At 43.1% G+C, this 15259-nt stretch overlaps 1 protein-coding gene across 1 annotated transcript in view; it reads left to right on the forward strand.

Annotated features, from left to right (window-relative positions):
• Positions 1-15259, forward strand: part of CA11 (carbonic anhydrase 11) — a 616839-nt gene that overhangs the window by 591289 nt on the left and 10291 nt on the right. The window contains exons 6-7 of the mRNA XM_069200634.1: positions 12476-12548; positions 14613-14767. Coding sequence (XP_069056735.1) covers positions 12476-12548; positions 14613-14767 — 228 coding nt within the window. The remainder of the gene's footprint in view (positions 1-12475; positions 12549-14612; positions 14768-15259) is intronic.

Genomic DNA, 15259 nt, shown 5'->3' on the forward strand with positions numbered 1-15259 from the left:
GGGGAGACAGTGGGTAAGACCCCCTGAGGCCTGGTGGGGGCAGTCAGGTAGTGAAAAAAAAGAAAAATGGGGGTTAAGTCTTGCACGGGTGACCAATGGCAGGGCCTGTAGTTGCTGGTATGATGTGAGAGGAGCAGTAGGCCCAGTGCTTGGAAATGCTTAGATCTGGGCCTCAGGCAGAGCTCCCCTTGCGTGCCTCAGTGCCCTGTCAGACTCCGTGAGCTTTGTCTAGCATGTGGGCCTTCCTGTGGGAGCTTGCGTGTCTCTAGAGCCCTGGCAGGGATTATCAGGGTAAATGGGAGCTGTCAGTGAGGGTGAAAAGGCTACTGAGTTTGGAGGCAACAGGGGGAGCTGAGCAGTAGGTCCTGGTTTGTGAAGAGACCCCCCATGCGTCTCGATGCTGATGCCAAAGCGGGGGGGTCAGTGCAGGTATGCAGGTATCATGCAGATTGAGGGAGCACCCTTTAGGTTTATGAGGGGATCAACCACCAAGCAGGCTCCTATACAGTAGTCAACCTGCTGATGGGCCTTTATGCTTGGGCCCCCCTGCACATCCTGATATTGACACGGTAGCAGTGGGGCCAGCACAGATGCAACACAGATGACAGAAGCACCATGTCAGGCTCAGTATGTACCGACCTGCAGGTGGCTGTCCTGTAGTGGCCCACCTCACAGTCAGGTTTTGTGAAGGCTTTCCCTCTGCATGTGCCTCGAGGCTGCTGCTATTGTGGGGGTGTTCTGTGCAGATGTCGTGCGGGTGAAGGAAGCGACTTGTAGGTTCTGAGAGGATCAGCCGTTAAGCAGGCCCCCCCTGCAGCAGCCACCTGATGGGCGCAGGGCCTCTGCGTCACCTCCCATGGTCCCACTTCAGCACTCTTGATTGGGCTATGCCCCTGGGCCCTCAGAAGGAAGAATCCGGACCTGGAGTCAGGAAAGGGGGCCTGGGGAGCAAAGGGAGGTTGGCTTCGGCCTTGTACTGTATGACCCACCCTCAAGCCATACAGCCAGGTACCAGCGGGTGAGAGGCCACAGGGCTCAACTACGCAGTCCCATAGAAGCCATGGTGGGCATGTAAAGCCTTAGGCAGACAGAGTAGTAGGTTTAGAGGTTGTGTGCCCAACCGCGGTCCCAGTGCAGGACCCTCATCCAGGATATTAGGTGATGGTTGGGCCAACAGACGCAGGCTAAGAGAGCTTCGTCCACCATCTTGGCTGGCCTGGCCATGCCCCTCTACCCCACCAGCAAGAGATGTATCTGACTGAAACGCCAGTAGTGAGGGTTTACATTGGCTGGAGGGTCTGTCATGATTGATCTTCTGCGACTAAGGCCATGTCCAAGACATTCCCACCTGAATCTGTGAATTATGTAAATGGAAGAAAGGCATGTGTAGGTTTTTTTTTCTTCTAAGGCAATGCAATATATCAGTCTTGCATTTGCTGTGGCCAGGCCACTAGAAACTACCCAATTATTTATATTCCACATTGTGATCAGCAGTGGGGAGGCCACTTGTCATCTACCTAAATACTTATAGCCTAGGGGATTATGGGCCTGATTAGATTTCGACGAAGGTGTTACTCCATCACAACGGTAAAGCATATTCCATCTGCCGAAATATAAATCACATAGGAAATAATCAGATTTATATTTCAGTGGATGGGCTATCGGTCACTAGGCCTGGGTGGAGTAAACGGAATCCGGCTCCCTGGAATTCTGCAGAGATGAAAAAAACCTCATTGGAATTCTGAAGAGACAGATTTACGTAACCGTGGATTCCTCCTGAATGCACCCATCACCCAGGCCCGACCTTGCTTAGTGCTTCTGAGATCGGGTGCATTCAGGAGAGCCATAGGCAGTGAAAGCAGCTGTTTCAGGCCTCTTGTGTACCGGCCTGTCTCTTGTGCAGTGCACACAGGGCAGGTCAGTGCACAAGATGCCTGAAACGGAAGCTTTCGCCGCCTACGGCCCTGGCCTGAATTCAGTGTGCACAAACAACAACAACAAAAGAAATAGACTAGGACTTACCTGGGTCTTCCCAGGGGACCTCCTCTCCTCGTCATCGTACAGTGACAAGTCTTCTCTTCTTCAGTGGCTGCCTCCTTTGCTCCGGGGCAAACTGCAGCCCAGTTATGGGCTGCACAGCGGAAGCTCCGCTCAACTGGCGGGGCTAGTGGACTTTTTTGGATAACTCTACGCTCCAAGTGGAGCACAGAGTTCCAAAAACTCCGTTAGCTCTGCAAGCGGAGCGGAGTTTCCCACTCAGGCCTATCCGTCACTGTTGGGATGGAGTTACCCATCCACCAAAATCTAAATCAGACCCTATGTTATTACCTATTACTTATAGCTTAGGAGACTGAGATCAGCAGTGACCAACCCACCTATCTACCTATTTATAGCCTAGTAGATTATGATCAGCAATGGCCAGGCCTCCAGTCATCTACACAATATGTATAGTCTGGGAGATTATGGGCAGCACATCAGTGGCTAGGCCACTTATGTACCCAGAGATTTATAATGTAGGATATTAGGATCAGCAGTGGTCAGGCCACTTGCGTATTTAGTTACAGTTGAGGACATTAGGATCAGCGGTGGCCAGGCCACTAGACATGTACCCAGTTATTTATATTTTAGGATCAGCAGAGGCCATGCCACTTATCTACAGCTACCAATTATTTATAGTTTAAGGGAATAGTTTTAGCTTATGAGTGTCTTTTAAAATGTCATCTCAAGAGCCAAGATCTCACTGGGATCATCTGTGCCACTGTGGTAGCCTTTGTCAAGCTCAAATCAAGATGCCATGGGAAAGATTTGAATATGGTTAGTAAAGTTTAGCTCTGGTCTTTCTAGACTGACACAAAGTTTGAGTTAAAAAAAACTGTATTTACCATATGTTAATCTGCAAATGTCTTTTGTTTCATTCATTTTTTATTCAGTACCATAAATGCAACCCCATAAGTTGTGAGGAGCAATTTGCTCAGACTGTGTCATCAAGCCACGGCCTCCCTATCATAACAGTCGCACCTGTAAGGGACATCAACCTCAACAAAATGGTCAACAAATGCATTCTTGGAAGGGAGGTTCATGAGTAAAGGTAACCGTCCGACATCCTTTTTTTGCCCATGATTTTTGTCTGTCCTAGTCTACCGGGAACTTTCCTGCGGTGGAAGAGAGATTACTTTTCTCAGTACATTATTGAACTCCGTTTGATGTTTTTTGGGTGATGATGGCAATTTCCATGATCCTGTCTAGAAATAATTTGATGAAGGCCCCCAAAGATTTACTGAGACCTTAGGTGAAGTGTGATACTTTGAAAGATAGATTTCCAGCTCTGCGAGATTTAGGATTGTCTGGTCAGCATATATTATATTCTTGAGTGGCAGGCGATATTCTCGAGGGAATGCAGCGGTTCTATCATTTGGCCGTGAAGCTTATATTCACCCTTTTAGTGAATGAGTGGTGTCAGTGATTGATTTATTAAACACATTGATATATATATATATATATATATATATATATATATATATATGTACATATATGTGTGTGTGTGCGTGTGTGTGTGGACACACACATACACAGAAAGAGATTGAGAGGGAGCGAGAGAGAGAGATAAAACAAAGACTTAATTCGCTGTGTCAATAACTTTCCTTTCACTTGACAAAATTTCTCCAACCTTTGATGAAATAAAGTGCAATAGCCAGACTTTCACTCTGACAAATTTTGTGCTGATTGATTACACTGTCCTAAGGGTTGGTTCCAAAGAAAGTATCTCACTGATTTAACACGAATATTCCAATAGGGAAATTTTGCCATGAAAAATAAAAAGAACAGGGAGAATGAAAGTGCACCAAAATGCAGGCACGTGGGGAATGCCTCCATTTGCTTCCTTTTTATTTCTGAGCTCTAGATGCATATGTGTGTCTCGAACGAGACTGATGTCATCTACATAGCGGCTTCAGTCTGCATTTGCTGCCATCATCGATGCTCAATTTTGCAGCATCTCCATTCATGAAGGGCATGCATAAATAAGTCATGCTTCTTCCAGTGCTTAGCCCTCCCCGAGCACACTGCCCAACTACTTTCAAACCATACTCATCAGCCATTTTTCATCAATTTCAGGGCTACTCTTTTCTTTTTAAAATGGGTGACCGATCCGCCACACGTTGGGGGCACTGGTGTGTAGAAAACAGTCAAAGAGACCATTTCCATTGCTTCCACAAGGGCTGATGGAAGCCTTTGTCTCTGGGATGCTCACACCATGCACAATGGACCCCTCCATTGCTAAAATAAATTTGTGAGGAGCCTCTTCAAACGGAATGGACAACTGATCGCTCCGTTACTAAAATTAACTTGAATTAACTTGAAAGGAGCCTCTTCACACAGAAATCGAACAGCTTTCTAAAAAAAAAAAGTAATACATGTAATTGCAAACGTTATTTTTTTAATTGTCCAGCGGCGGCTGGAAGTTTTAGGGAGGAGGGGGGCTAGAAGCACACACACACTCTTTCACACACACACATGCACGCACATCCATTAACAACACCCATCAACATTCAAACATACATGCACACACCAAACATTCATTTAAAAATCTCTCTCTCTCTCTCTCTCTCTCTCTCTCTCCCTCTCTCTCTGTCTCTCTCTTTCTCTCACCTTCAGCCCCGGAGGTCCGAGGAGGTTTGGGACTGCTGCCTTCCCTCACCGGCTAAGCTTAGGTCAGCCAATGAGGGAAGGCAGCAGTCCCAACTTCGTCACAGAGTGGGATGGGGTCAGTGAGACTGCTGATCCCACCCCACTCTGTGACGAGGTGTCACTGATTGACACTCACCCTGGGCGCTTCAGGGCTTAAACCTGAAGCGCCCAGATCAAAGTCAATGGGTGACGCTTCCCTCTCACCCAGGGGAGGGCCTCGAGGCACCTTTGCTGAGCCGAGGAGGTCACGCCCACAGGAGCTGTGACCTCTTCAGCCCAGCAAAGTTCAGCTCAGGCAGCCAGGAATCTCTGCAAATCGTGCATGTCTGCTCCTGGCTGCCTGACCTGAACATGAAGAGTGTCTGTCAGGCTGACCTTTGTTCAGCCTGACCGGCATTCTTCATGTGGTGCAAAAGGTGGGGGGGCGTGGCCCCTCCGCTCTAAAGGACGGCCACGCCTGAAATTGTCTCCGGGATGCTCACACCATGCAGAATGGGCAGTACCATTACTGAAATTAACTGAGGAGGATCCTCGTCAAACGCCATGCCTAACGGCCTGCTTCATTGCCACAATGAACTCAGTAGGAGGCTCTTCAAACAAAAATCATACAGCTTTCTCAATATAAAATGATGCATATAATTACAAACATTATTCAAACTTTCTCTTGCTTTATTTGTTCATTTGCAGAATGAATTATGTTCATAGGTACCTTTTACTCGCAACCTTAGCCATACGATTCATCCAAGCTGTGCCATAGTGTGGGAAAAATGCATCTGCTTGCTACACCTCTTACATTACTCATCATCAGCTGCAGACGGAGCCACCAACACAATAGTAGGACAGGAGGCAACACCGGACTGTGAGTAGCTGCAGTCATATGCAGCAAGCCACAGGTGTCAGAAAATGTCAAGCTACATGAATGTTGTGTGCAGCTTGCACAACAGTTGCACTTTAACTTTCATTAAGTGTGTAACTGATAGCAGAACACACCATATTTTTGTGGTTTCTGTCATTTGTGGCACCTCATGCAACCTCATTTCATTCCAAAACCGTTCTCCTATGCTGAAGCTCAGTACTGAAGAAAGGCGCACACAATCACACTACCATAGCAGTGGCTTAGGTGAGCACCTGCTTTGAGGTGCTGTGTGTAAAGTGAGAAGAGGTAGCAGCTCAATGCATCGGAGCATGTGTGGCTGTTATGGAGATGATGCTCTTTGTGGCTGTGCAATAATATTGGCTCCTTCTGGGAACTGCGGTGATCCATTGAGGTGATGCTGTTTGAGGCTGTGAAAAGGTGTTGGCTGCTTCTGTTATTTATTCGGTGTTGTCAGCATTCCTATTCACACAACTCGTGCAGAGAAAGAGGGTGGTTGGATTAGTGGTGGCTTCCTTGCAGTTGGTAAATGCAACAGTGCCGGTGCCTACAGCTCTCCTCCAAAACACGAGGCTGCTGGAATTAAATGTGCGAGCACAGAATACTGAGGGTGCATGATCCTAAAGCACCTCAGGCCTCTTTCCAGCCGCTTCCTGCATTTTCAGGTCACTCTTGCAGCTCTCTGCTTTCTCCCTTTGCGACACTTTTCTGTATTTCTCTTTCCCACTTGTGTGTTTTCCCTCTTTTCGGTCACAGTAATTAGCTGAAGGCAGAAAAATAAGTGCCGGCCCCTCGAAAAGAGTGCAGTTGCCCCCCACTGGCAACCACCGGCTCAAATTGAACACTGGTACATTATCATGTGATTCAGAGGGCATTTTGCCAAATCTGGTCTTTTCTGCAAACAGCCTTACATTTAGAAGTCCAAATGTAGAGCAATTCAATTGGTAATAACAAATATTCAACTAATGTTGGTTTCCACATGTGTCCCAATAAAGGCTGTACTCCAGTTGTGTGGATGGGCCTAGCATTTGAGACACAAAAGACCCCAAGATGCGACCTAGAGATATCACATTTCATCGAGCAAAATCAAAACATCTGTAACAATGTGAGTAGCTGTAGAGTGTGGGCCCTAGTTCAGCTGCCCCCTACGGTATCCTACCAAACCCAGACATTTCTGAAAACTAGGAAACCCAGGAGATTCCAAGGTGGCGTGACTCATCATTTCCTTACCCATGGGGCCGTGCAAATATGAAACTTTGGCTAAAAACACACATTTCCTCATATTTATGTGAGTGAAAGATCAGGAAGCTGCAGGGAGCCACAGAATTCCTACCACCCAGAGTGTCCACCCTTTTCCTAATAAAAAAATGCTCCTGCACTTGTATGGGCGGGTCTAGCGGCCAAGACAGGAAAGGCCCCAAAACGCAACATGGACAGATCAAATTTTTCCACTCCAGACTGACCCCTGTTTTGCAAAGTAGTAGCAATGGATTTTGGGCCTGTGCTTGGCTGGGACTCTGGGAAACCAACCAAACCCACACATTAAAAAAAATTATACACCTAAGGAAATCCAGGGTTGTGTGACTCGCGTGGATTTTACGAGAGTTTTTTTTTAAATCCAGGAGCCCTTGCAAAACCGAAAATTTACCTAAAATACAACTAAAAAACTTTAAACTAAACAGAGGACATTTGTTAAAGGTTAAAAAGGCCGGACACCATAGAAAAATAGCCATTTGCACACAACAAAGATAGTTAATTGAATCCAGATCATTTCACTTTTAGATATAGAGGATGGGCATTATATTCCATTCTTTTGTCTGTGACTTCATCTTTCAGGATGGCTATAAGGTTGAAAATGACATTAAATATTCAAGGCCCTGTGTTGCACTGAGTTAATGTGGAACTGGATTTCTCCTTTCTGGAAATCCATATCTAGGTGTAAGGGTTCTCAATGGCTAGTTATGGCTGTCTTGAATCTGGTAGAGGGCAATAGAATTATGCTTCTAGTGCCACATCAGAGGCATTTATAAAGCTGAGATATGTGGCTTCTTCATAGGTAGTGTTTCCGCGCAACCTGCCTTATGAAGAACTTTGACATGGGAGGGCTGGTGAATGATAAAGATAGTGCCAGAGGAGTAGAGCTAGTAGAGAGCAGGTTTAGCGTTTGGTTTTTGGGCTTAGCTGTTGTGTGAGTTTTGTGTCTACCTGTTGGTTTAAGCTGCTAATGCATGAGAGTGATGTTGGGTGGGTTTCCTCTTGTACTCTAGCTAGCTTAGATGTGGTAAGGACTTGATGGAGTGTGCTTATGTTTTTCTGCCAGTAATGCCACACTGTAATATGGCTTTGGGAAGTGTAGTGACTTGAAATGTCTTTCTACTGGTTGTGTCCTAGTACTGATAAGGCTTTCAAGGATGCTTTTTTTTTAAGTGTAGTGACTTTAAATGCTACAGCTCAAATGATGATTTTCTAAGTCTTCAGAAACGATTTGCGTAGTAAGGGGGAACACGCATCAGGTTTGTATTGACTGCCATATTGTAGTGGGAATTACAGATGAGATTTAGCCTGGCTTTTTTAGAGTGTTCAACAAATCATTTTGATAGTGGCAAACTTGACAGCACTGGCTTTTAAATACACTTCCTGCACACAAACGTTTGTGGTTAAACTTAGATGTAGAAGGGCTGGTGAACTCTCTATACGATGACCTTTAAAGTGGTTCCACATTGGACTGCGACTTCTTACACTGGTAATAGGCAGTCTTTCAGCACAAACTTTTTGGCATAATTTTGCAGTTTTTTTTTTTTTTATTATAGCAAAGCTTTACAAAATACATTTCTAATTCTCAATTAATTAAGTCTCCTCTAAGTGGACCCTGGAAAGGCTTTGTCCAAATTTCTGAATGCTAAGACTAGTACAAGAAAACTGCCTGGAGCATACCCTCACCTTCCCCTCAGGAAATATCCAGGATGGGTGTAGGGAAAAGCGTATTTCAAACCTGGGAGTGTAAGGAAAAAGCTTATTTCAAACTATGGTGAGGGTAGAGATAAAGCTTTTGTCAATCTGTGCTGTCTAAGGGCTGAGTAACACTCTTAGTTCTATTTTATGGACACAAAGAATTATGGAAGGTGACTTAACACTGATATTGTTCGCCAATGAAATTGGCATTAATCTAGAGATGTTACCTCTTTAGTGACACCACTACTCTTATGAGATGTACTTTACAATGAATTGTGCTAGAAAGTTATGTGGAATTTTCAAGATGGCCACAAGTACTTCTAGGGCCAGTGTGCAAAACGGTTGGAGCGACTAATACTACCACTTTACTTCTGTCCATTGGTGAATCATTGTAGACGTTTTTGTTAATTTTAAACAAGATTATAAAGTGGATGCTAACCAATATTGGACCTCCACTATTGGTGACTAATATGTGAGGGATAAAGTACCATCTGCGTACATTATAAGGTTATTGCAAGTAAATAACGAGTTCCATAACCATATAGAGGAACGGTTATGGAACTCAGAGGTGGCTTGCAATATCCTTGTCAAGGAAGCAAGGAGTAATTTGTCTCATGTTATACATGCCTATAAGATCTCCTCTCCCACAAACCAATAAAAATCTTGGTGCATAGCTCTTTTATATGAAAGCTAGTGCAAAATTAAACACATCAACCACATGTTAGATATTTATTGCAAACATATATTAAAAACAGTTCAACACAAGTCAATTTGAAAAAACAAATGCAGTAGCCCAGATTGTGTAGAAACATATGGAAAGCTTCTACCTTAACCAGCAAAAACAATTCATGTTCTTTCTGCTGGTTACCGTAAACTAGAAAAATAGAGCAGAAGAAAGAAAAGCAGCTTTTCAATGTTGTTACTCTAAACAGATGCTTCATGACCTGACCTGCCTTTCACCTGAGCTGCTGGCTCTGGCAGCAGTCAATTTGATATCAGAACTCGACTGCAATAACTTATCACAGTTGAGTTCTGACATCTTTTATTTATAAATAGTAACTGTGTGTGCAACAAGTTCCATAAGCATAGAGAGGAAAGAAGCTGAAGGCTGTGTGATTTTTTAAGGCTATGGAATTCTAAGGTGACTTGCAATATCCTTATCATGCATGCGAAGGGTTACATTATCTCATATAATACATCGTCACACCATCACCTTTCCCACAAATCACTTAAAACCTCGATGCGTTGCTCTTTCATGTGAAAGAATGAGCATGTTTGCAAACATGAAGAATACAAATATAACCGCTAGTGCAGAATTAAACACATTAAAACCCTATTAGATATTTGTTGGAATGTGTAGAGACATGCTGATAGATTCTAGCTTTTCTCTAACTATCTAAGGAATTATAAAAAAACGCGTTCTTTCTGCTTCTCATTGTAAACTTGAAAAATAGAACAGAAGAAAGAAAAGCAATATTCCATTTTTGTTGCTTGAAACAGCTGTTACGATTATGCTCCGTGATCTGATCTGCCTTTCACCTGGGCTGCTGGCACTGAAAGCAAGTATTGTGACGTCAGAACTCGACTGTAATAACTTATAATAGTCAAGTTCTGGAATATTTTCTTTATAATCTGCAACTGGATGTGCCCCAAGCCTGTCTCTGTTTTGCTATTCCATGGGACTGTAATTTAGTTCAGTTTCCCTATTCCTTATACTACATTGAAAGGTTTGAAAGCCCAATCTAATGTTGGCCTTGACTGGTGGCCTAAAGCCCATGCTCATATGAGTAGCTGTGAACCTATCTCCCAGGGTCAAGATGCCTGCTTCATGCCACAAAGGTCTGTGTGAAACAGAACATGGGAGAGATCATTTGCCTAATGGAGCCACACCTTTATTTCTAAGGACCGCTTATCATGTCTGTTATAAGGATTTAAGCTTGTGCAACTTTAGGTACATCAAGAGCAGTCCAATGCCAATGTCCAATTTCTACAGAGAATGGAGACCTGCTCACTATATGTAATGGTCTTACCAGGAAGGAGTGCCTGGCCACATGTTTTCAGAATGTACCATATATGATCACGCCACTGATGTCCATTATGATGTAATTTGGGATGTCTTCAGTAATGTTCAGTAAGATGATAATAAGCGCACAGGGGATGTTATATTCACACATTGAAGTGGCAAATTTCAATGCCTTTAAGACTGAGGGGTATATTTATAGGCCCAGGGGTGCGCGGCAGCACAGCAAGTGCCCTTGCTGCGTTGCCCTGCACCACATGGAGAGGGCACCACATAGGGAGGGCAGAAATGCACCGTATCTACGGTGCATTTCTGACCTTTCCCCTTGTGGTGATGTACAGATTGCTACCTAGGGCCAATGCAGGCACCCTTGCACAAGCATGCAAGTGTGTCTGCGTTGTCAGCGGATTGTTTCTGTGCAGGAAGGTGCACACATTTGGGTCATGTCTATGTGTACCAGATAGTTAATAAAGTGTCATATGGGTTTCATTAAATACTGAACAAACCACCACTATCTCTATAGACTATCTAAAGATCTATTTGTGATACAAAGATATAGGCCTTTTTTAAATGTTTATTCAAAAAATTGGAAATAGTTGACTCGCAAATGGCATGAATGATAGCCTAATTGCTTTCTTGTGAAATTTTTAGGTACGGATGAGCTATGTGAAGCATCTTCTAGATTCTGTTCAGTATATTACATTTGAATAAAACCAATAGATAAAAATACGGAGAGAATAGTGGGGTCGTTATTAAGTTTTTTTTTTCATTCCTTCTATAGTCCTAGTAAGTTTTATGTGCTTGACAATACATAGTGAAATTTTATATAAACAATTTTTGAGCTATTTACCATTTGTGTTTGATGGAGCATTCAATGTCAAAAGTGTTCATTAGCTGGACTAAAAAATGATAGGTATTTAAAAACGTGAAATTATTGAGCAGCTGAATTACACATATCCAGGAACAAGTAAATTCCAAGACGTAAATCGAAATTTGTTGAACTTTGTTCATATATTAGTATTACCAGAGACCGAAAATTAGATGTTCTATACCTTATGGTAGGGAAACATAACCATAATGCATAATATTACTAGCATAATTGTAGAGTTAACTTTAGGTTCTAAATTCTACAAGGAATTCCAAAATCATGTTTAGCCTAAACTTTTGGCAATGTTGGCCAAGATCCACCAAAGTTCGAAAAGCTTGAAAAGCTTCTGTGAATATCTCCACCTTCAGGGACAGTATTTTTCATGACCTCAGGTTGATTGCTTCTGTAGCTCATACCACAAACTTCTTGTTCCAGGGAAGGATACATATCTGCATCAGTTTAGTTCGATTCCTTTAAACATCAGACAGTTCCCCTACCAGAACATTCTAGAAATATACGCCTTTAACTGAATTTTCAGAGTCCATTCCAAGTCTGTACATACTGTTGCGGCTCTTTTCCAAATTCTGCAACAAGAGTCTATTCCAGGCAAGTATATACATAGAGTTAATGTTCTTCTCCTCTTATTGGCGGTTCCCAGAGCCAATTCCAAGTGGGAACAAAGATGCCAGATTGAGAAGGACTGCACACAGAGACCAGGCCAGGTAAACATGGGATTCCATTGTAAGAGTCTATGCTAGGTAAGCAAACACATCTGTGCTGCTACTAACTTCTAAAAAGTAACAAACAATATTTTATGGCGTTTAAAGCTATGTTTGGTTTGGTGATTACTCAATATTCCAGTATTTAATTTCAGAACTTTGCGTTTAGGAGAAATTAAATATTTCCATCATGAATGGTAAATAAAGTTGTTTTGTCCCCACTAGGCATGGGTTCTGGGTATAGTGTTAACCAACATTCTTGAATATGGAGGGTGCTGAGTTGTCTGTATGGATGGGTTGGAAGAAGATTGTTTATTGCAGTGAATATAATGTCTGGATCTTTCCCCCTCTTGCAGGTCGCAAATAATTCCAATCCATTTCTCAACAGGCTGCTGAACAGAGAGACAATCACCAGAATCTCCTTCAAACGTAAGACGCAGGCACTGAATGTTTGCTTTTGAAAAGGCTGCCTCCTAATTGCTAAAGAGTAAAAAATTAGAAAAAGTTTCTTACCTTGCCTGTGGTTCTCTGGCACTGGGGTCTGCTGGGAAATTTTATAACTGTGGCGAAATGATATTGCCTATGAAGAAACTCTTCTTCATTCAAAAGAGGTAACATCATGCTTAGATTCCGGGGAGGTTCCTCCATAAGGGCGGAGAAGCGTCATGCTCCTGCCAGCAGCGGCAGCTACAAACCTTTTCCACAAAAACAATAATAATCTTTGTTTATTATCATTTTTGTGGAAAAGGGGTGGGGCCATGTGGGTGAGGAACAATGAGGGGTAGTTCTCAGCACTTCCTCTCAGAGCACATGCATGTTTGGCCAGCTACCTCTGGCCGTCCAAACACACAAGTGCAACAATGTTGCTGGACTGGAGAGTGCCTGCACAGGCTCCCAGTCTGCCTGGGAGCGTCCTGGATGGGCACTCCCAACTAATCCTGACACTGCTCTGAGCAGCATCAGGATTGGCGCAGGGCAGACCGGGAGCCTGTGCCTGCAGGCAGAGAAGAGGTGAGTAGCAGTGCGGTGGTGAAGGCGGCAGCAGCACAGGTAAGTGTTTTTTTTTTAAATTAGATTTCTAATTTAATACCCCTTCCCTGTTAATCCCCCATTCGCGTGCCGCCCCCCCCTTCAGCGTTGCGTGAGCCATGACTGCTTAGATTTCTTTCTTGTAACTTTCATTACTCATAGACTTACTGTTCCTTAGCACATTCATTAGTTGTGAGCAGTCTAGAACACTCCTTTTTCAAAGTTCCTAATAAGAAAACATTAACCTCACCTACGTCCTTCCATACATGAAATACTATGCAAAGCATCCTTACAATCTTCTTGGAAATGACCAAGTTAAACTTCAAAGACACAAAGGCCACTAGGAAAGTTTACCACTAATGGATCAAAGCATTGTCAGAAGGTCATAAATGTGGCATCTCTGGAGTGCGGATCTGCTGGCATGCGTGTTGTCATGTTTTATAGAATGTGGGGAGGAAAGTCTTTATTTGTTGAATGCTTTGGGAAATGGTCACTTATGGAAGAGGGCCTCATGCATTCAATGGGGAGAAAGCTCCTGCTGTATACTCACTATCTTATCTTGAAATAAGTCTTGTTGGATCGTCATCATTGGTAGAGTGGTTGACTTCTTTCATGCGTGATATTAACACCAATAGGGAAAGCAGCTGCTGCTGATACCCATGTCTTTTATCAATAACTGGTCCCAAGTGTAATGCTAGGTACTTTGTGCATAGAGGCTGTGTCCTAAACCTGGAAAAAGCAGCATATTTTACCATTTGCTTGTAATGTGGTACAGCTATGTGAGAAGCTGACTAAGCGGCTGCTCTACAAATATGCACTAAGTGGACTCCCTCGACATCTTCCCAAGAAGCAGTACTGACTCTGGTGGGCTGTGAATGCCGATTGGGACTCTAATATTAGCCAGAGTGTAGACCAAAGATTTAGAGGGCTTAATTCCTTCCTCTACAGTGACAACTGAAATCTTGAGTCGTGAGAAAATACTTTTTAACTGTGCATATCACATCAACCAAGTGCAGCTTTTTCTGTTGATTCTAGCCATCATCTGTTCCTAGATCTAGGAGCGCATCCCTATTGAAACTGCAAAAATATTACAAATCCCAAACGTTTCATAGAAGAATGGTCTTCATTTCTATACTGGGCACGCCCTCAGACATTTATTCATCCTCAGTTATTCATTTTAAGTTGTTCAGAATTTAAAATGGGTATCTGTAATGCTGACAAAAATGTGAAATTGATTTTTTTTCAATATGCTTCATAATCTGTTTCTCAAATTAATGTAGCTGTTTATGGTTACGTCAGGTATGAAACTCTGTGTTCTTACCATAAGTCTGCTCTCTAAATCCCTACAAAGGAACAAGATGTATGTATTGCAGTCTCATGAAAATAGGACTACTTCCACCTATTGTTCAGCAAATTAAACTATGGCAGATATCTACATTATTAATGTTTACCTTTATCTCTCAGATGAGGCCAATATCCTTCACGACTTGAGCATTGAAGATCTGTACCCAGAAAACTTTGGGTTTCTGACTTACCAAGGTTCGATGACAGTGCCTCCATGCTATGAAACAGTCACCTGGATTATCATCGATAGACCGCTGAATATAACATCCATGCAGGTAGGCCCACTCTGAAAACAGAAAGCATCACTTAAACCATAGCAACAGATACTAATTCCAATTTCTCCTCCAGTTCACTTATCAAGCATCCACATTCCACTGCAGCCCTCATCATGAATGTCTCTGTAATGGGAACTGGTATACCCACTCCCACAGTTTCCAATAGGGGGAGTACTGGTAATTCCAGTGGTAGGGAAAATCTGGTCCATTACAAATTGACCCCTGAGTGTCCTTAGTAAATTACGAATTACTAAAATAATCTATAATTCCAGGTCTGATTCCACCTGTAGTTCCTCCTTTTCCTATATGCTTTGAGACAGAGATTTCAGCTGTTTTCAGGAGCTATATCTGGGTTAACATAAAGAGAGCTATGGTATTCCTCCTGATCTCAGAATTCTGATTGGAAACCACTCATAATTAGGTCTTAGATTAAACAGACTAGCCATATCAAAGCAATTAATTTGCCACTTGTCAGTTTTCCCAAAGTCCTGC

Source organism: Pleurodeles waltl, chromosome 7 (genome assembly GCF_031143425.1).
Source record: "Pleurodeles waltl isolate 20211129_DDA chromosome 7, aPleWal1.hap1.20221129, whole genome shotgun sequence".
NCBI lineage: Eukaryota > Metazoa > Chordata > Amphibia > Caudata > Salamandridae > Pleurodeles > Pleurodeles waltl.